Source organism: Callithrix jacchus, chromosome 15 (genome assembly GCF_049354715.1).
Source record: "Callithrix jacchus isolate 240 chromosome 15, calJac240_pri, whole genome shotgun sequence".
NCBI classification, from domain to species: domain Eukaryota; kingdom Metazoa; phylum Chordata; class Mammalia; order Primates; family Cebidae; genus Callithrix; species Callithrix jacchus.
The window spans coordinates 91,275,714-91,298,333 of record NC_133516.1 but is presented as its reverse complement, the minus strand read 5'-3'; the positions used below and the strand labels follow the sequence as shown (position 1 = coordinate 91,298,333).

Sequence of the window (22,620 nt, the reverse complement as noted above, 5' to 3'; positions counted from 1 at the left end):
CTAAGGTGTTATGTCATATGAAATTAATTCTCTGAGGTCAGCGATTAGAGTTAGGTTACAGCCCAAACATAATTCTGCCTGCTAATTACCTGACCCATTACAACATTTATTTCACTGAGAGATGCTCAGCTGTGACTTCCAAGGGTGGGCTTGGGATAGATGGAAGGAAGCAGACTGCCAGATAAATAGCAACTCCTTCCTTTTGCAAACAGATATGCCTCCCAGGCCCCTAACTAAAATGATTATTTCCTGCTTTTTAAAATGAGGGATCAGATATGCCACACTCTTCCCTTTCCAGCAAAATGAAGCACCTGAGATCACAGAGCTCTTCACTAAACTGCAAAAGATGACTTAAGAAATTGAGTGATGTTCTGTCATGAGAAGCATTAGAGTAACATGGTAACAAAACTACCCTCCCAATGGGAAAAAGGAGGACGCCAGGGCATAAATGCTGTGACTAGAATGCTGCATTTATATATTTCTTTCACTTCTGAAGAATAACCTTTCCAAATAAAGAGATTTGCAGCAGCGCTAAGAAGAAATGGCAATTGCCAAATGGAGATACCAGAATAATGCAAGTACTGTGAGCAGGGGCAGTCTAAAATAAATGGCCCTTAGTTAAAGGGATGGGGAAGCGTCTCACAGTGCCTGAGCGATTGTGCGGGAGTGGCTGGTGGGAAGAGGAACAGCGTGAAAACAGGTGGATCTGAGAGTTAGCACCTGACATGTGAACGCGTATCTACTGCATCAATTTATAAACCATTGCCATCAATAATAAAAAGAGCAGCAGCTGCTGCTGCCACTAGACAGCATATAGTGCCAGGGCCTGTCACCAAGGCCTTGTGTCTGCTACCTCACTGAGGAGTGCTGTCCCTTGCCTTCTCACTGGGTCCAGGTGGCCTTTTGCCATTTGGGGATGCATTCCTCTTCCAGGGTGTCCTTGATCAAGTAAGGCTATGGGTGCTGGGTGGCGAGGACTGCGAGGACAGGAGAGACCCACCCTGTGACGGGCTTGCTGCAGGCTTCTAATCACATGAGGCTGCTGAGAAGGTCAGGGACACCAGCTGTGACCTGGGGGTCAATGGAGAGGCCTGTACTCCCCAGCTTCTGGCTTTCTCTCACCATGCTCATTTCTGCCCCTAAATCTACTCACTGTAAAAGAAAACAAGGGAAAGACTGATGCCCGTAGCTGAGGTATGCAGTTCAATGGTCAGAAACTAGATTCTTACATGACATTGAATCATCACAGTGTTGGTGACAGAGTTAAGACAGTTGAAATTGCTGCTATTCCAACTTCCAATTTTCAAGTTATTATTGGGGTTGAAATATCTCTCATTCAGAATTTTTTTTTTTTTAAAATCTCTAAGCACACTTTTAGCCACATTTGAGTAACTGAAACTGGAAAAAAATCAGCAATGTTTTCAGCGACATTAAACTATAACCAGATGCTTTTAAACAACCTTTTGGATGTACACAGCACCTTTTATTTCAGTGGAGAGTCATTTTGTTCAGGTCTGAACAGTATCCACCATAGACTGAAAATACTGATGCTTTAAGAGCCACGGTAACCAGCTAACAGATATATCCTCTCCATACAGGAGGTAAAGAGAACTCCACTGCTATCTCTAATTCTCCCTCTCTATCCAGAACACTAGAAATCCAAGTGAAATCAATGTAACAAATATTTATTGAATACTTTCTTTGTACCAGGAACAAAGGTGAAGAACACTGGGAGGTTGGCAAGAATTTAACTAACCTGCAAAGTGAAAATGACAGCTAGTCTAGGACATTCATACAAAGGGTTAGGGTCAGGACCTTCCTGACTGGCTCATCTGAAAGACCTCATTTCTGACACCCTTTCTGTCAGCCATCAGGCAGAGAGAAATGCTTTTGGCCTGTAGAGGAAGAGCCGTGTGAAGGAGGATTAACGATAGGCTGCCTACAGCCCCTGAATTCCCAGGTCACTATCCTTGGGATCGCCCAGAGTACCTGGGAGTACCTGTTGCTTGGACCTCCAGCAACCACTTTGACCCTTCCATTCTCCACACAAGAGCCAAAAAGATCTTTTAAAGGTAAACAGGAGCATGTAATCTTCCAGGTTAAAACTCCGCGGTAGTTTGTTTTTATACTTAAAATAACATCCATACTTTCTAGCACCAACTGCAGGGCTCCCATAACTGGGACGCTACTTCCTCCTTCAATCACATGCCTCCTCCTTGGCCCACTATACCCCAGCCACGCTGACCTGGAGTGCATCGAACATGCAAACTCCTTTCATACCTCAGGGCCTTCACGCTTAATTGTTCTCAGACCAGGATGCTACTCCCTGTACCTCCTCCGCACCACTCCCATCTCGAGTTAAATGGTGCCTCTTCAGACGGAGGCCTCCTCTGACACCTGAGGTTCACTCCCTCCCTCAATTCTGTCATGATTTTCTCTTCCTTTTTATTACAGCACTATCACAAGAGATCATCTGATTTTTTACCTTGTTTTTATTTGATCCTTCCCATAGACTTTACACTCCAAGATAGGAGGGACCAATAACATCTGCTTTTTAAATATCATATCCCTGGTGTTCAAGATATGCCAGGACATAGTGGACATGCAATAAATAACTGTTGCATAGATACATGAAATGAATATAATTGCAAATAATACATTTTTTAAAAAGAGGGGCATCTTTATATTTTATATTTTTACTACCATAAATACTATTGTACTACTATAAATCTGGATTACTATTAGAGGATTTTTATGTATTCATTTTACCAGGACCACCCTGACAGGACTTGAGAAGCTGAGAGAATGGAGAGCTGATGTATGGCTGCAATTAGAAAGTTTCAAAATGATTGCTTTAAAACACCAGGTTTGGCACACAATGCATTTTGAATAAGGGGGAGTCCTAATTTAAAGCCATTTGCGGTTGAGAACAGAATTCCTATTAAGTATGTGGCATGGTGTCCCTTAACTGAAGAAAAATTACAAAGAACCTTAATGTGAAGCACCAGAACACTCAGAATGGATAGCGCAATGTATTCCTGGGAAGCTATTGTGAAGCTGGCTTAAGAGGAAATACCCTTGTCACTTTGCCATTTGGCTCTACCCTCGGCTGCCAAATCATGGGGTTGTTGGAAACTGAGAAGTATCCTGGGTGTCAGTCTTGTTTTTCCAACCATGCGCAGTGGCTAAAATGGAAGATCTTGGGTCTTCAGACTGTGTCCTGTCTGGTTCTTCAGCCAGCAAAACCAAATCTTGTAGGTTACCAGGAGCCCACCCACACCAGAAAGGGAGGTCTAGAATTGTCTTACTGCCTAGGGATGCTCTCCAGAGGGCCTGCAGTGGGTCCTGTGTACTTGTGCACAGGATAAACAGCAGTCTTTCTCCAGTCACCTCCTGATTTGCTCAGGGCATAGGCCCAAACTTTTCCCTGGACTTCCTCCGTCCATTTAATTTCTCTGCTAGGACTCTAGCTCTGCTCAGCACCTTGTTTATTTGCACAGCGTTCTGCTTCCTTGCATAATTCCTATCTTTCCATATCTCTGGCTCCTCATTCCCTATCTGCTGCTTGGGATCAGGCTCCAGCCCAAATATCTCACCTGGAATCGTGCTGCAGCCACCTGCCCAGATTCTCCTTGCCTTGTTCAAATATCTCACCTGTAACATATGCTACTGGTTCTGCTGCTGGGAGCAGCCTCACCTATTACTATTCCCTCCGTGAGGCCAACCTGAGATCCCAGCATCCTTCATTAACAAGCGTGCATTGAGGTGACACCAGGACCCCCTCAGAGCACCAGGATAAGCTTGACCTGAATCCAGGGATCACTTTGGGGAAGCTGTGACACAGTGGTTTATCTGAGGCTTTATACAGGGCACACAAATCCAGGGCATGCAGTGGTATCAAAGTTAAAGCTGGGCCACACAATTTTCATGAGTACAAAGCTGGATGCCATAGTCCTGCCCTTGAGGCATGCGGGGAGCTGCCAGGGCTGAAGCCATCCTATGCTTTCCTGGGCTGTCCTTGCGTCCTTTGCCTAGGATGCCCTTCTTCTTACTTTTCTCCTGCCAGAAACCTAATGCTCCTCACCCACAGTGTCCAGTTCAAACAGCTGCATCTCCACCCCCCACCTGTGATGCCTCCCTGACCTCCATCTCAGGAAGACACAGACAACAGGGCTACTCAGCCCTACGTTAGAACATCCAGCCCATTAAAATGAGAATTTTATATTGCCTCTCCTATCAGACTACGAGTTCCTGAGTGACAGAGACAGTACAACATTTTCTTTTGCTTTTATAGGACCAAGACCTAGCACTGTATGGAGCATACTGTGGGCACTCAGTAAATATCTGTTGAAGTGAACTGAAAATCATGCTCATGGATGTCACTGGTGACAGAGTTATGATAGTTGAAGAAATAGTTTCTATTCCAGCTTCCAGTTTTCCAGAGACCAAATCTCGTAGGTTACCAAGTAACTACGGTTACTAAGGGAAGATTTGAGCAGAAGAATTAAAGAAGTTCTCAGTTGATATAATACCTCTTTATAAGATGTGCAATTAATATAGAAAACAGGATTAGAATGAAATAACATTTTTAGACGGAAGGCTGAAGGGGAGAAAGACTTCTAACTCATGTATTTCCCTGTTTAAAAGGAACCTTTTGGTTCAATTTGAGACGTTGCTAGAATTATCCCTTCCCTCTCTTTGTACATTTCAGAGAACCAGTGCATATTTGGAAAAGTAATATGGGCACACAAGAAAGACAGCTATGCAGTGATAGGTATCAACAAAGCGATGAATGATGATAGCTATGGCAAAGAAAAGCGTTACATAATGACATCAAAATAGGACACTTGAGGAATGTCTTAGAGCTAAAACAGCTGTCACCTGGTATTTGGCATTACTGAAGTACATGGAGAGATAGCCCCTGGAAACTAGAGAGTACAGATTATTTGCAACAACAATTTTCAAGGTCAAGAACATGTTTTCTTCATTAAAAAAAATGTTAACCTCTTATTATCATTTTCACTTGAGAAAACTTTGAAGCTCTAAAATATCTAATATCTAAACACTGCCTATGGGTAGGCATCAAAGGAAGAGAGAGGCTCCCCTCATTATACCAGTTCCTAAATAAACCTGTAAACTTGGAGATATTTGTCCATTTTGTAGATTATCTAGGCTTTCACTTTTACATATAAATAATCCCACTCTTAAGGAACATTAAGAAGAGGATAATACATAACAGTGAAATTCTGTCAATTTTGCTGTTAGTAAAATGTCTGCTAGGACAAAGTTTAAAACCTTGAAACTGAAAAATGACTAATTGGTTTAAAATGTGTAAGTTTCTTATTTTTTTACCTTCTAGCTCAGTGGGATGCTGTTCTGAAGTTGCTTTCCTCGGGGGCTGCTACTCTCAATCCTTTGTTCACTTGGTTAAAGAGGTCGGATGCTTCATCCATTCAAAGATGCATCCATTCTGCGATGTACTGTGCACTGACTATGTGCTAGAGGCTGCGATTGCAAAGGAGGAAGATGCACGCTGCACTCCAGGAACTTCCCATTGGTCAGGGAGAGACAAGTATTCTTGGCAATCGCAATAACATGGGATTGAAGGTAAAGTATGGTTAAACTCCGGGTGCCTCGGGAGCACTATAGCGGGGTACATGATCTACCTGAGGTACAGAGGGGACACTGGGCAGGATGGGATTTGGGATGTGAGTCAAGAAAAAGCAGGTATGCCTGGGGGAAATGGATGTCCTGTGATCTAGCTCTGCTACAAGAATTCATTTTTCCTTTTATAATTCATAGAAGCAAAATAAATAGACAGAAAAGCTAGTTTATACCTCATCACGTTTTCTAGAATTAGCAACACATACCTGTCAACACCTTGCAGACATGTGCAGTAATAATTGTAAAATCTAGCACAAAGCCCAGGATTAGGCTTTCCTGAATCATTTTAAAGTCATTAATTCACAGACTCACATAACGTTAATACTAAAATAGAACTAAGACATCTTTTTCAGTGCAAAACCTACACATAGGAGGAAAGTGAAGCTCAGAGAGTCAATGAAAAGAAACATGACCACTAAAATATTAGGAATGTTTTTCTTGAGATTTCTCTTCTTGGTTGCTTTGTCAACTGTGAGTGGGTGGGATTAACACACCTTTAGAGAATGTGTTCAGCTTATGGACTCACAATTCTTGCAGTTATCTGTAGGATGATACCTACGAGTCAGCCCAATACGTTTCCCTCATTGCCTCTCCATGCAGATACCCATTTTGATTAGATGCTGTGACAAAAAGGTGCAGGAAGGGGAAGGAGTATCTGCCACAGGGGTCAACTTTTGAAATTTAACTGATGAACTAATATCAATTCCATGGACCCAAGGAAGCTTAAACTGAGATGGAATTTTAAGATAATTATATTTTAGGATCTATATAGGCTGAGACAGTTATGTTAGTGCTTGAACAGAGGCTGCATGGACAATCTGCAACTGGAAAACAAACTAGTAAAGCAACAAATGACTAGTGTTTCATAAAGTTAATTTAATTTCAAAAGTCTATGTCATTAATGTAACCATAAGTAAAAAGCTGTGCTGTAACTCAAAGCTGACTGATCAGGAGGTGAAAAGTCTAATTTAGGATCATTTAATATTTCAAAAATCTCTTAAATATGCCATGTGAAAAGGGAAGAGTTTAATAAATAACATTTTTCGGCTGGGCGCGGTGGCTCACGCCTATAATCCCAGCACTTTGGGAGGCTGAGACAGGTGGATCACGAGGTCAAGAGATCGAGACCATCCTGGTCAACATGGTGAAACCCCGTCTCTACTCAAAATACAAAAAATTAGCTGGGCATGGTGGCGCGTGCCTGTAATTCCAGCTACTCAGGAGGCTGAGGCAGAAGAATTGCCTGAACCCAGGGGGCGGAGGTTGCGGTGAGCCGAGATCGCACCATTGCACTCCAGCCTGGGTAACAAGAGCGAAACACCGTCTCAGAAAAAATTAAATTCAAAAAATAAATAAATAAATAACATTTTTCTATATTAACAATATAATATTATAGCAATGCTAATAGAGATATAATACAAAACACATATGTTAAATTTTCTAGAAATGATAAAACCAATTTTTAAAAATTGTAGTAAATATGCAGAGCATATCACCATTTAAACCCCTTTCATGTGTGCAATTCAGTGAAATAAAGTACAACTACACTGATATGCAACCATCACTACTATCTATTTTCAGAACTTTCCCATCATCCCCAAATGAAACTCCATACCCACTAAACAATTCTCCCATCATTCCCTCCCAGCAGCCGCTGATAACCCTATTCTACTTTCTATTTCTATGAATCTGACAATTCTGGGTACCTCATATAAGTAAAATCCTAACAGTATCTGTCCTTTTGTGCCTAATTTATTTCCCTTAGCATGTCTTCATGGTTCATCCATATTGTAAGACGTAACAGAATTTCAATCTTTTTTAAACCTGAGTAATACTCCATTGTATGTGTATACTTTAATTTATCTGTTGATGGACATTTGGGTTGATTCCACCTTTTGGCTATTGTGAAGGTAAAAATAAATTAGTGTATCTGTTTTACCCAAGATATCCAAAGTATTATCATTTCAACTTAAAATGAATATACAAATTATTACTGAGATATTTTACATTAGTTTTTTTCTAACGTCTTTGAAATCCACTTGTATTTCATAATTATAGCATATCTCCATTTGAATTAGCTACACCTTATGCTCTTAATAACCATGCATGGTTAGTAGTTAATGTACTGGATAGCACAGTTCTATAGGCGAGTTTGCATTCCAGATTTTATAAATCATGATTCCTTCTGGATGCCACCATGATGAATAATTCTACCTTGTTTTTTCTCATCTAGCTCTAGTGTTTAGGGTTGGGCCTCTGAAGTCAGACCAAACGAAATGCAAATCCCAGTCTCTTACTAATTAGCTCAGTGATGTTGGAGAGATTACTTAATCTTTCAAAACCTCGGTTCCATTTTTTGTAAAGTTGGAAAAAAATACTATTTCTCCCCTAGGGGTTATATCTGAATTAATATCAAATAACATAAACAAAGTGCTTAGTGTACTTAATGTAGTGTTGCCAAAATGTGATGTAATAAATAGCAAGTATAGTAAAGATAATCCACTAGATTATAGGTTCACGAGGGCAAGGGCTACATCTGTCTTTCAGTGTGCCTGACACATGGCAAACACTCAATTATGTGAATAAATAATTGAACTCTTCCCTCAGTCTTTATGAACGTTTGTTTCCATGACATCTTTACATCTTCAAGAGATTGCTTGATGATTTGTAATACCCACCTTGCCATGAAGATACAGGTACTTCATGGTATAGAAAGAACAGGAAACTCTTTTTCTCATCATTTCCCTTGCTTTTTGATTTAAAATATTTTGACTACTTCCTTTCCTCTTCCTTGAGAAATCAGGGATGATGGGGCCAAAAAGACTCAGGGCTAAAGAGGTCCCTACCCACAGGGGCGATGAACAAATTATAAGTAGTCTGAGGATAACAGAAACCACCTTGTCCTCACTGTTGGGGAAGGGAGTTACAAATATGGAAAGGGTTAAAAGCTGGATGGTTGCTATGGTGTTAGACTGGAAGTGGAACTATCAGGGTGATCTCATAGTATTTAATAGGAATAGATATAACAATAGATATAGCCCCATGTGTGTGTTGTGTGTGTCGTTTGTGTGTCATGTGTTGTGTGTGTATGTGTATGTTTCCTCACCTATTACCTGAGAGGGCCTGGAAGCAATGAGCGCACTCAATCCCCAGTTCTTGGTTTCTAAATACTATTTTCCATAATGGATGGAGGTCTTCTTGAAGATGTGGCTAATTCCACAGCTGGGTATAGAGTGTACAATGTACTCATGGAACATTTTTTTTGTGCCAGAAGGTAAGAAAGTGCTCATAAAAACATGAGGGCCACATCTGAGATCATTTGAGCATTAAAATAAATAATGATATTAATGATTATAACTCATTCAATAAAATAGCAATTTATGAGCTCATATTGATATAAATAAACACAAAAATAAGTGGGGAGAAGGGAATGCTCTTCCTCACATTAGGAAAGTTTATGTAAGAGCAATGTTTACCTAGTCTCCAAGTATCTCCCCACAAATTAATTAACTGCAAAAGGAAAAACTATAATATTACAGTGATAGAATCTAATAGATACCACCTTAAGCAAGTGGGTTTGGTTACAAGACTAACTCCATTTATGGACTCCTGATATGATTTAGAAGAATATAGCATTGTTTCTGTATTATTCCTGCCAAATACACAATTTCAATCTTACAATGAGGAAACATCAGACAAAAATAATACACAATTTCAATTTACAATGAGGAAACATCACGCAAATCTAAACTGAGGAACATTCTACAAAATGTACTCCAAAAATGTGAAGGTTACACAAAAAAGGAAGACTACAGAACTGTTCAAGATTGAAGAAAAGCAGAGACAAGACAACTAAATGCAACACATAACTGGACCAAAAGAAAAAAAACATTTTTTTCTATAAAGGATATTACTGAGACATTGGGTGAAAAGTTGAATGGGATCTATGGATTTGAAAGTAAAGTTGATTTACTGAATTTAATTGTTATACTGTGGTTATGTAGAAGAGTATACTTGTATTTTTAAGATAATCATACTAAAGTATATAAATTAATTCAGAAAAAAAATATACACAAACCCAAATAAACCCACAGGGTGGAAGGGAGGATAAGAGAGAGACAGAGAAAAAGAGAGAGAGAGAGAGAGAGAGAAAAGGAGAGAGATAACATAATCAGTGGTAAAATGTTAAAAACTAGATAACCTGGGTGAAGAGCATATGGACTATTATTCTTGTATATTTTCTGTAAGTCTGACATTATCTGGATGTTAAAAATGAAAAATAAAGAGCATGGGCTTTGGAGTAACTCAGATTCAATTTTGAGTCCCCAGTCTTACATCTATCATCTGTGAGAATCTAGGAAGCTATTAAATTATTCTGATCTTTGGTTTTCTCATTTGATCACCAGGAATAGAACTAATTTAAAGGGGTTCTGTGAGGATTAAATTGGATAATGCATGACTTGAGCACCTGGCAGGTGTTAGGCATGTCCGGAAGAGGATCTGATACACAATGGGGCTGAAATATGTATTCATTGAATAAATGAACAAAATCTCCCCTTCTATTCAACGCCTCAATCTGAACGAGTGATGCTAAGTACTTAAAGAAAATTAGAGGCTTCAAATTTTAGCGATCTTTCTAACACTAATATAAAAGAAAATGTCAAATAATAATAATGAATGAGAAACATACCACAATGCATTCCGATGTTGCTCTAGAGTTTCCTCAGCACTTGGCCCTCATGTCCCCTGTGACCCTAAACGGAACAGGCAGGCATTCAACTTAGAGTCCAACACAGCATTAATAACAGCGAATGTCTACAGTGCCTTGGATTATGGGTGTCAAAGAAGAAGCCGTGCCCTTGTTACTTAAATCTCCAACAAGGTTTACATCAGTTCATGGCTTCAGGGTACAAAATGGGGTGCAATTTAATGTCCATCTGAGTATCTGTTCCTAAGGTTTAGCTGCGGTCTGTGGTTCACAGTATATGTGGGATAGCAACACCACAAAGAAAAGGACCCAGGTTGTGCCTGGGAAGTTTCTACTCTCAGCCAAGATGTGCACATGAATTTAAAATTACCCAAGAGGGTGTTTCAGGGTTGCTGGCAAAGGGTGGTGTCTTCTAATCTGGAGAGCAGCTGCTGGGCACAGGCATGCAAACACACACACACACAGACACACACACACACAGACATGCTCACGGAGCCTGTGCCTGCCTCTACTTGTCTGCTCTGGGCAGATGGTTCCTGGCTTTTGGGTCGCCTCATCCTGCAGCTCAGTGCAGTTAGACGCTTTCTTCCACAGAGACTGGCGAGCTGTGGGATAAGGGTTTGGGCAAGGCTGCCCGTCTTCAGAGCATGAAGGACACTGCCTGGAGAGGGAAGAGGGTGATATTTAGTGTTTGGGCCCACTTGTGGTTGGGCCCCCCACTACCTCTCCTTTGCACAGCCATTGCTGGCTCCTGGCTGCAAACTCTCCGTGGCTTTCGAGCCTACAAAACAAAAACTGAGAGGGTGTCCAGAAAGAGAAGAAGAAAACATTGCTGTTGGTCCTGGATTCCACTGTTGGATTTTGGTGGGGATGAGAAGGAATTACCAGGCGTGATCAACCAAAGTCCCTGCACGGTAAGCTAAGCATCCCCATCCTTGCTGAGAAGAGGCTTTGGGATGTTTCTGTGTTATTCAACAGCTGAGAATGGCCAACACCACTTTCCAGAAGTGGGATCTTGTGAATATTATGCAAGGGAATGTAGTATGATTAAGAGCTCATGACTTTTAGGCTAAAATGAGTAAGAGTTGCTTGCCAAATAGAGGAACTATCCTGATGGTAGATAAGTTGGACTAAATTGATAGACATGAAAGAAACCCAAAACGAAATTTTAAATTGTTATTCTGTTTAGAGTAAGATGAATAGTCAAAAATTAAAGAAAAAGCCAGTTTGTTAGCTTTCCTTCTTAACAGCTTGATTTTGTAAGCTGATGTGAATGATCAATATATAATGTGAAAGTCATCACACTGTGTTGAAAATGGAGAAGTATATGGAACAGGTTAAATGTAGAGGAGTAATTCTCTTTTCATGGAGGGATTAATGGAAGAAACTAACATCTTCAAATGGCAACTGGACTGTTATCTTTTTTCTTTTGTTTACCTTCTGTTGATGTTAAGATTTAATGAATGAGAGCTGGAGAACAGAAGCGGGTTTCTGAGGTAAGGCTTTTGGCGGGTCTTGGGGGGCGTCTATCAAGAGCTTGTTCTGTAACACCCCACAGAAGATGAGTGGATATGAATGGGCACATCACATCTGGATATAAATGGAAAACGAAGCTAGGCTGCGGCCAAATGATGCCTCAGAAAATTCTGCTCACTGTACTTGTTCAATGGGGGATTATTCAATGTTTACGGTGGCTGCATGGTCTTGTACATAGGAGCTCCATCGAAGAGACACATGCAATCAGTTCAAATGGCTGTGATATATTCAGTCATTCTTTTTTCTTTCCATACCGATGAATAGTTACATGTCTTTCTTTATTCATTGTCTGTTCACATCTCGGGAAGGAATAGAAGATGTGCAACACACACACTGTTTAATGACATTCACCGTCTTCCACGTGTGCATTAGATTTGCATAAAGGAGAACACGGTGTGGTTGATACTGGAGAGAATGCACTGAAATTATAGCAACGTTCCTTTAGCTACAGTGAAACACATTTTTCCTGTGGTGACATTTTCTGATTTATTAATATGCTATCTCCCAAAACCAAATATTCCAAGTAAATATTTGTCTACATTTATCAGTTTTGACACTATTATAAAACTCTCATTATGCTTAATTAAAAATCAGCATAAATCCTGTAAGAGCTGTTTGTTATTAAAAATTTCTAAAGGCAGCAATAATATTCATGGGCTCTTTCCACCTGGGTAATTACGGTCTACTCTGATGAGAATTTTCTAAGTAATTTCCCAAAGCAATGTGGGGTTCTTATACTAACCAATACGAAAATACTCTGTAAAAATTCTGGAGCAAAGAAAAGTTCTCATCATTTAAAAGGGGAGTGATAATTTATTTTCAGAGTTTACCTTCTATTAAAAGTTCATGTGTAATTGTCTTTTTGCTTAAACTTTATTAAATTAAGAAATTTAGTCAAGACTTGGTTTTAGGTAGTGGTGGTGGTACTAGGGATGAAGATATTTTATTGCACCATCAAAATGATGGTGCCTTTAATAGAGCACTATTGTAGGAGGCTGCCATTGCAGTTTAGCAAGAGTTAGGCAGGTCCAAGGATGGAAAAAACCTAAAAGTAATGGGCCCTATATTCTTTTCTTCAGATTACAGTCCATATTATTCTATGTCCTAACCTAAAGCAAAATTTTCCTTACCAATGTAATACATGCTTCACCTCTCTAAAATGTCCCATTAAAAAACATTTAAAGAAAAAGTGGTAGTAGCTTTTACTTTTCTTAGGTTAGAACTAGTGCCTACCAGGCAACACACAATAATGTTTGTTTAGTTATATTAGGGGAACACTTTTATCATAATAGCTTCGTTCGTTTGCTCATTTGTTTATTCATTCATCAGCTATTTTGGAATGCCTAGTCTGTGCCACGTCCCGTGCTGGTTACTGGGACCGTAACAGGGAAAGAGGCAAACATGGTCTCCAGATGTCCTGAGTGTAGGCAGTAGTGATTTGAATCTGTGTATTGTGCATGTTGTTCAACATGGATATGGAGACAATTTAGATACTATCTCAGCATCAACTAATCGAATTGGAAAACACATTTTAGTGCAAATAATGGAGCCTTCTATGAGGGATACTGACGTTTCGGTGCAAGCTATCAATGTTAGACAAAAACCTCACATACTAATAGTGCATGCTTCTTCAGAATTGGGTCAGACAGGAAGTCCAAGGAAGACAGAAGGACATTTGTATTACAGCCTCTTAGAAGTCTAGGTTTGGAATCTGACAGTAGTTCAAGATTTTCTGTTTCATGTGATGGTCAATCCCTGGGGCCCACACTGGAAGAGCAGCCCTATCATGCTTCCTGTCTTGGCTGAGGAGACTTTTCATAATGGCATCAATTATGACAACAATGTCATTGTACAGCTACAGGTGTTTTATATGGTGTACAGAACTGACAAGTCAATTACTCACCGGAGCCTATGTAGTAGAGAAGAGCCTATGTATTACCATGCCCTGTTTGGCAGATGGATAAACTAAGCTTTAGATGTTTAAGGGACTAGCCCTAATGTTTTCTCTAATGCACAGCCTCATGGAGTAATCCCAAATAAAGGACTAGAAAAATTCTGTGTCTTCAACATGAGTACTTCTAGCCCTGAACTATTGTTTGAAAGTGGCATTATCAAACTGTAAACCATGCAGATAGAGGAAAGTTTCATGCCTCCCCCGACAGCCCTCTTCCTGTCTCCATTGCTCATCTAGGTCCTTACCCTAGAGTTCTTCCTTTTGGCCCTTGAAAAATCAGTTTAATTGCTAAAAGAGATAGAAGCCACTGCCTTTTTCTTCTTCTTTTTGGGTGGAATGAGGAATTAGAATATGGAAAACTGGGCTGTTAAGCTCTGAACTTACTCCTAATATTATTGTAATGAAATAAAAAATTATCCTGAGTAAGCTGTGTGTGGTGGCTCATACCTGTAATCCCAGCACTTTGGGAGGCCGAGGCAGGCGGATTGCCTGAGCTCAGGACTTCCCGACCAGCCTGGGCAACATGGTAAAACCCTGTCTCTAATAAAAAAAATACAAAAAATTAGCTGGGTGTGACAGTGTGCATCTGTAGTCCCAGCTACTCAGGAGGCTGAGGCAAGAGAATTGCTTGAACCTGAGAGGTAGAGGTTGCAATGAGCTGAGATTGCATCACCGCATCCAGCCTGGGCGACAGAGCAAGACTCTGTCTCAAAAAAAAAAAAAAAAATTGTCCTGAGTCATGAGTGATTGATAAGATTTTAAAAGTTTGCGACTGTTTAGGACAGGAACAGTATATCCACCTACATGTGAAATGCAAATGGAATTTTACACTGCTGATTAGTGCCACCAGCCTTGTAACATAAAACATTGCCACATCAGATCAGACCACTGTCCACTCAGTCCAGATCCTGCTACTGTTGCGGGCATTAGTAGGCCCTTGTGAAAAAGCAGTGTATCATGGGTAAGAGGAGAAATTCACAAGACAAAATACTCTACATGGAAAAATCGTAAGCACAGGTAATGGAGCTGAGCAGAGCAGTAAATAGAGAAGGGTTTTTTTGATGGATTTTGAGAGTTAAGCCACATAGCTAAGTACAGTCTATTATGACCAAGAAAATACACAAGACTTTATATATTTTTTTATATTCTTCCTGGAATTTTCTGTACATGTTATTTAAAGTTTGTTGTAATTCTGGAGGCTTTTAGCTACCTGTTTCTCTTTTCGTGGCTTGAAATGGATGACATGAATCTTCATGATGGATCTATGGACAATCACTTGACTAGGAAATTGGAATTCAGGGGAGAATAGCAAACTGGATAAAGCTGCTTCTGTGCTTCTCGTTAGAGCTGCTGCTCCTGGCCCTGAAACAAAAAAATCACAGAGGCAGCTGCTTCTGAGCCATGACATTAAACTGACAGGTTGTGACTAGGGACACCAGCTCCTTGTTTCAGCTGCTCCTAACATTTCTAAACGAAGCTATTTTAAGAAGCTTTGCATTTGATCAGGGAGCATGTGGGGTTAAGCCTTATGTTTTCCACTTCAGTTTTAGATTCTTAGCAGATGCAGTTAGTAGTTCAAATATTTAAAACTTATTATTGCGTTTCCTTCCAATCAATGTAAAATATTATATTCCCGAAGCTACCAGAGGTCTATTCGTGACTTGATTTATCTTGGGGCTGCCTCTATCTCAGATGACATCTCCAAATCTTTCTTCTTCAAACAAGAACAAAAATGGTTGGCACCTGTTTGAAGGGTGGGTATGGGTTGAAAAGTTCCTATGGATTCTTTGATTTGGGGGGTGGTCATAAAGGAACATATTTGCAGATGCAAACTGAAGTGCCTCTCTCTGTCCTCAGTGATTCTTGAGTTTGATGCTTTTTAATCTACTTTAATAGCTAACTTATATATCATTAACCTTAGAATGTTAGGTAACAATATTTACAGTGGCTTCATTCACAATTGCCAAAACCCGGGAACAACCCCCATTGCCCTTCAATTGGGGGTTGAATGAATAATCCAACTGTAGTATATCCATACTATGAATTACTCAGCAATACCAATGAAACACACAACAATATGGATGAACCTCAGTTGCATTATGCTAACTGAAAGCACTCAGACTCAAAAAGCTACATCCTGAATGAGTCCATTTATACAACACTGTGGGAAAAAAAAATCCCAAAAACTAGACAGAAAACACATCAGTTGTTGCCAGCAGCCGAGGCTGAGGAGAAGAACTGACTATGAAGGGTGACCAGGAAGATCTTGGGTGATGGAATCACTTTATGTCTTGACTGTAATGGTTGTTACACGATTGCAGAAGCTTGTCAAAGTTTGCAGAATTGTACATTTTACAAGGGGTAATTTTACTATATGTAAAGCATACCTTAAACATCTGTGTGGCTCTATACTGAGATAATCCCACTTCAGACTTCAGTGTATTCTGCTTTGGTGTTGTATGGAATTACTACAGATTTTCATTGAAAAAAAAATTTTTTAGGATAACAAAGAAAAAAGAACCCTTAGAAAATGACTAATAGAGTCCAACCACCTTGTTTTACAGATGAAGAATTGGGGCCTGAGAAAGTTAGTGGCAGAGAAATATGCCTTTTTTTTTAAGAGACAGTTAAAAATGATCGTCCTGTAGAACCCAGAAAACTCAGCTCTGTTCTTATATAATACTGTAATACTGACTGTCAAAATTGCATTGAAAAAGCCATGGGACCAAAAACTATGCAATAAACTCCAAGTACCTGCTTTCCAAATGTCATGTTGCGAAACTGGCCAGAAGCTGCTTCTTCTGACAGATATACAGTTACAAGGGAATGTGATCTGGTTTTAGTATCCAGATAGACCTTATAGCAAGACTACCATTTGTCAAAAACAACAGCCACCACAGCCACACACTGTGCTGAACATGGGTGTATCACAAAAGTAGACCCAAGCCATGTTTGGAAGAGGTATACATCTGTTCATTTGCTTACTTAGTTATGTAACAAACAAACTAGTGCCGGACACTGTCCTGGGTCCTATAATCCAATGTTGATCTCGGAATTGTAACAGTGGCATCTAGATACAGAGCAATGCCCAACCACTAGGATACAGTGAGGACTGTCTGACTTGAATACATGAATATCAAACCAAGTCAAAGTCAGAACCAGAATGCATTAATGCCTACGGGCATAGATTTTCCCAGACGGCATCTTTGGCTTCTAATTACATTTCTGTGTGTTCCTTGAGAAGTTACCCTCTTAAAGACTCATGTTTCCATAAAATGCAGATAAGAATTATACCTGCCTTGGCAAGTAATAAGCATAGTTAGTGGCACATAAGTGCCCAATAATGAGAGGCTATTATTATCATTATCATTGATACAGAAGATTCTCCCTATGGTGAAAAAAATTTAAAAAATTAGTCCTGACAGTGTGGTCAGTTCCTTCCAAAAGGCTGATAAACTCTGTAAGACCTAGTTAGAGTGCACACAGACACAAAACTTTGGATTCCCTGGACCAAATTAAGGAGCCATGGGCTAGAAACATCATCTAGAAATAAAAGGAACTGGCATTTGAATCATGTATTTTCTTTGGGCCCCTAAGTTAAGAACCAGTGCTCTAGACTATACATCCATGGACAGGTATGAATTTAAAATGCCAAATTTCATGGTTTTGGCATTAACAAAAATCTCAGAAAGTTGACTATTAAAAGTAAACCAGAAATTTTCTTGACCGATGTTAAAGAGGTAGAAACACTTTCCCTTCCCTGAGATTCTCTGGCCCTAAGCAAGTAACTTTTTAAAAAAATTTTCTTGTTCTCTTCCAGCATAAAACTTAAATCATGTAATGAAGGTTCCATACTCAAAAAAGTGTTAATTTATGGTCTCACAGTCCAGAGGATTCTGAAGAGACAATGAAATTCTTAAACATGTGCAAATTATTCCAGAATGGGAAATGACTCTTCCTGTCTAGCAGTAATTATTTATGTAATACTACCTCGGGAAATGTTAACAGTAGAGCATTCAATTACTCCTTTTAAAACAAGGAATTTCCAACGGGGTTTTATTTGTTCTTTCCTAATTTAAAAAGACAGCGTTTATACTCACAAGACTGCAGGTCTTACTAGCCTATGGTTAAGTAGTTGGGCTAGTTTCGGAAAGACTGTACCGATGCATTAAATAGCGGCCAACTGTGCGGAAGGAAGGCTCCAATTCAAATCATGACACACTCGTGGACTCACCATTCTCAAGGTAAACAGAGTGATCAGACATTCTACCGACAGAGTGTCAAAAGAGGCTATGTGCTTACTGAAGGGAGAAAAACTTTAGTTTACTTAAAATCCACATGCACTTTGTCATTTTCCCAGCTGGCATCATAAAACTGCAATCATGACCTAAATAACCTAGTTTTTTCAGCACAGAATTCTATTATTATATTCCCATCTACATCTGGATAGTTCATCTTTAAAAGGCAATTTCAGTGGAAAAGAGAACTCAGAAGGTCCAGCTAGGTCTAGTGGAATTAATCTGTATATAAAACAAGGATTTTTAAAACTGTACGGAAGAATATAAAGATTTTCACCTGTACCCGCAGCACTAAAACAGTAGTTCATTTTGAACGGAGAGCTATACATACTTGGCTGTGTCAAAAAATCCACAAGTATTTATTCTTTCAGAGTCAGATCAGATACACATTGGTGGCAAAATGCCAGTCACCAGTGTAATGGGGCTTTTGCATTTCTACCCTTCATCTGCTGACCAGAAAACATTTTTCTCAGAGTTTCCCTTAGCATCCTTCTGTTATCTTTTTAATTTTCTGCATATTTTTTAAAAGTAACAATATGACCTCTGGCATTTTAAATTTTCCAGACATATGAAAACATACTACAGGAAGCAGAGCTTTAAGGCTAGGAGTAGTACAGTCACCAGTCAGACACCATTTGAATGAATCAGATGGGATAGAACTCATCTAAAGGATTCAGGAAGCTTACATTTACAACAGAAAGGTGAGCAACATGCTTCAGGCCAGGTAAGGATGCACGCTTCTGGATCCCACAGCCCTTACCAGGGACACTCAGAGAACATGATGCCCATACATGAAGGCAGATCTTTTTCAACTAAGAGACCATTCTCTCCAGCTCTCAACCTTTCTTTGGGTAAAGAATCAAAGTGGGATTTCTTGGTACAGTTTTCAAATGGGTGGCTCCAGGTCATCTGCCACCATTACCCCTATTTCTGCTTGAGTCCTTCTTGCCCCCGAAGCCATAATGTATCTTGCATAATCCTGAGATTCATAAATCTGGCTAGATGGGAAGATCCTTGGAACAGATCCAGATTAGGTTACATGTAGAATCAGTCACGCCCAGGCTGGCCTGGAAGAGGACTGAGCTTTCAGCCTGAAATTATCATCTGCAAGTGTAAATCCCTGGAGAGTATGCCACAGCTGGAAGCCTGCACCTCTGCTTATAATGATGTCCTAACTGTACTGACTCCTTGCTGCATCCTTTTGAGAAGTCAGCCTCTTCTGATTTACTATGTGGTATCTGTATCTGATTGTTCCATCTATCCTAGTCTACCATTGACAGTGATTCATATTTTCTCCACATGCTATACACAGTACATATGGATATTTTATCTAATTGAAAGCCCTAGGAGGTATACTCTGACTGCCTTGACTTCTAGACTCCCAGTCACAACTGTCTGTCCATACCGATGGATGATGAGCAGCTACGTGAATTGAATGACTTCCGAGATGATGATGTTTCTCAGTTTTAAGCGAGAAAAGGAAGCCCATTGATAAAAAAAAGTTTTTGTTTGATAAAAGGAGAACTTATAAGCTCCTCTCAAAAAACTACTTGCATCCCAGGAGGTTAAAGACCTGAGTATGCCGTGTGGAGAAGGAGAGTAACAACAGTAATAAGCATGGGCTTCTGAAGAGGGCACTGCTCTTCGGAAAAGTCCCCTGGAATTGCATCGGCTTGACCCAGCAGTTGTTTTTCATTTCTGCTTTGCAGACTCCCTTTGCGTAAGCATGAATGACCCTCCCTCAGCCTATTAGCTCAGACTGTCATTAATCTGTAGGAAATACCTTGTCAAATCTGCCGAAAGGGTGCGTGAGAAGTGCTGCGTTTTAGGGTGATCTTATAGCCCTTTAAGCATCCTGTTCAATGATTATTGAGTACTCCTGGAAGTCCCTTTTGGCCCAGAATTAGTTTGTATGTTAATCACAATCTTTCTTGTAGGCTATGATATTATTAGATACAAATTGTAATTGGTCCAAAAGAAATGCCTTCCAGGGAAGTAAACTGAGTTGTGAAAAACGTGTGTCTAAAAAGATACTAGCCTAAATTCCTATTGCTCATGTCTTTCCTGAGTACTTATGAACTAAATGTTGCCACTCCCAAATCAATATTAATGGTCAGTTTCAATTATATCGCATTTCAACTTTAAGCTCTGGTAGGAGAATACATTACCTACTGAATCGCCTTGTAAACAGGCCAGAAAAGCCTATATAGGCAAACATGTTTGTATGCTGTTAGAGGAAAGTATATGACTGAAACAATACCTGCGAATACCCTTTCCGAGACTAGGCTAAGATAACAGTAAGTAAGATAACTACACCTAAGTGTAGTAAAAGAAACAACCTGTAAATGAAGATTCTTATATACATAAATCATGTCATCAGCAGAACTTAAAAGCAGATACTTTTACACAAAGATTCGAATTAAAGCACAGGTGAGGTTTTGGCTACTATAGGGAAAAGAAACTACAGAAGTAGAAGAATATGGGAATGAAGAAACAAAGATGACAATGGCTAGATACTGAGCTAGCCAAGCTGTAAATGGTGATTCTCAGCCAGTCTTGGTGGTAAGGGAAAATAACAGGGGTGACGGTTTTCATCCCTGCTTTTCCCGGGTTTCTCTGCGACCTGATGAAAGCTAACAAGCTGAGAGCATCAGTGCAAATCACCAAAGCAACGGGGTCAAATTCACTGCTACTCCCTCAAAACAGGAAAGGCCCTCAAGCTTAGCTTTTAGATTCCTGGGCATGCAAAGCAGGCCTTGGTCAGCCAGATCTGTACTGGGTTCTTCTCTGCCTTGGCCACTATCTGAGGGTCTTGGGGACACAGGCCTACTCTCCAAGCCATTGTTCTTTAAACAAAGTTGTGAACTGCTAACGGTTTTATTTGGAAATTTATAAAACGGTAACCACATTGCTACATCTTTCTGGAGTATCTCAAACAAAATGTGGTTCAAGTTTCATGTTAAAAAAAAGTGTAGCTCAGAGTTCCTGAATAAACAAAGACAACTGATGTAGTTAACGGGCTTTGTGTGACCACAGCTATGTCATCTTGGTCTTGTTTCCAGCTTCAGGCAGAGGTCGGGGTGAGCCATCCAGCGAAGGGGCCTCCTGCCAGTCAGTCCATCTAGATGTTTTGCCTGAGCAAGCTTCTTTGTAGCCTCTACCCTGTAACTTGGCATGACTGGCAATGGGGCTGGGGGTGAGAGAGGGCACTCTCATTGTAGCCTCTGTTCTCCAACCCAAACACATACAGACAGCAACTGTCTTCATTTCAGAGAAATAAAAAGCCACCTCTCCTCAGTGGATGGCTAGAAGCCCCAATTTGGTGACATGGCCTCTGGGTCTTTAAGTAAATAAGGCGTGTAAGTGGACGCTTCTACTAACTGAAAAACTCTGAGTGAATGTGCCTGATTAAACAAGCTGTCAGGAACCTTGGCAGACCGTGTTCATGATTCTTATTAATAAGGGGTGATACTTACATAGAGCTCAGCTGTTCATTGATAATGCTGCCAATACATGGGGCACAGACTCTGTAGGATAACACAGACAGATCTATCTTAATGCAACGATTTGTTATTCAAACAAACATGTTTATTACAAGGCCAGTGAGGTGAAACCCAAAGGTCTTCTTGTTTGAATTTCCCAGGGGGCAGTTTGTAATACCCACCGGAAGGGACCATTCGATGGCTTCTAATAAAACCCAGTGCTGGCCGCCAATATTCTTTCCTCCATCTCAGCTTTGGCCCTTTACCACCCACACCTCCTTTTTGCTCAACATGAAGAACGGTGGTTGTTACCTGCCCAATCCGTGCTTCCAACTTGCGTAGAAAAAACCTGATTCAAGTTTTGAGGAACAAACTCCTAAAGACGCTAGATCTTCAGTTACATAAAGGAGCTCACACCTAGACTAGATTTTGCAAATATTAAAATCCTATTCCGTCACTGGTTGGCTTTCATGCCAATACTTCCGTGGCAGTGGAGTCGTAATAACCTTCAGAATGGAGCAGCCTTGCCCAACCTCCTGCTGTGCTCAAGACTTTGGGTTCTGTACATGTGTTTCTGTCTGATCCTCACTGTCCCACAGCTCTTGCTGCTGTTCTGAGCTGCTGCCTTTTCCATGGTCTGAGTAGGCTTATTCAAAAAGCCGCTTATTCTGCTTATGTGGGGAGACTTCAAATCACCAGTTTCCTGGCCTACAGTCACAAGGTGCCTAGGCATGTACAAAAGTGGGTGAAGGTATTTCACAGTGACTAGGCCCGTGCATCTACAGTCAGTCTGCTTCATTTCTACAGCACTTAGCCTCCCAAGCCTCAACCACACACTTTTTTCCTCCACTGGCACCTGTAGTGCCATGAGCAGAGGGCATTACATTGCTTTTTCCTTTGAACTACTCTTGCCAATCTGCTTCGCCCTGGCAGAACTTGGTGGTAGATGGAAAGGCTATTTTTGAGGAGAGGGCTTAG

General features: G+C 40.3%; 2 protein-coding genes and 1 long non-coding RNA gene across 21 annotated transcripts in view; 2 read left to right on the top strand and 1 right to left on the bottom strand.

Annotated features, from left to right (window-relative positions):
* Positions 1 to 7,602, top strand: part of LOC103788426 (uncharacterized) — a 144,695-nt gene extending 137,093 nt beyond the window's left edge. For 2 of the 3 annotated variants that reach the window (XR_013527691.1, XR_013527692.1), the window contains one exon: positions 5,360 to 7,602. This is a non-coding gene — a long non-coding RNA (uncharacterized LOC103788426). The other variant, XR_013527695.1, reaches the window with a different exon arrangement.
* Positions 1 to 22,620, bottom strand: part of CMSS1 (cms1 ribosomal small subunit homolog) — a 390,132-nt gene that overhangs the window by 59,293 nt on the left and 308,219 nt on the right. For 2 of the 15 annotated variants that reach the window (XM_078352214.1, XM_078352219.1), the window contains exons 2-3: positions 21,637 to 21,687; positions 10,355 to 10,418 (exon numbers count right to left, since the gene is read on the bottom strand). The exons of 11 other annotated variants lie outside the window; for them this stretch is intronic. In XM_078352214.1, coding sequence (XP_078208340.1) covers positions 10,355 to 10,364 — 10 coding nt within the window. In that variant the 5' untranslated portion in view covers positions 10,365 to 10,418; positions 21,637 to 21,687. The remainder of the gene's footprint in view (positions 1 to 10,354; positions 10,419 to 21,636; positions 21,688 to 22,620) is intronic. 2 more of the 15 variants (XM_035274893.3, XM_078352215.1) reach the window with 2 other exon arrangements.
* Positions 10,900 to 22,620, top strand: part of FILIP1L (filamin A interacting protein 1 like) — a 305,341-nt gene continuing 293,620 nt past the window's right edge. Inside the window, exons 1-2 of one of the 3 annotated variants that reach the window (XM_078352207.1) lie at positions 10,900 to 11,286; positions 11,827 to 11,868. The gene's annotated coding sequence lies outside the window, so the exon portion shown is untranslated. Of the gene's footprint in view, positions 11,869 to 22,620 lie in introns of all 3 variants that reach the window. The other 2 variants (XM_035274881.3, XM_078352208.1) reach the window with 2 other exon arrangements.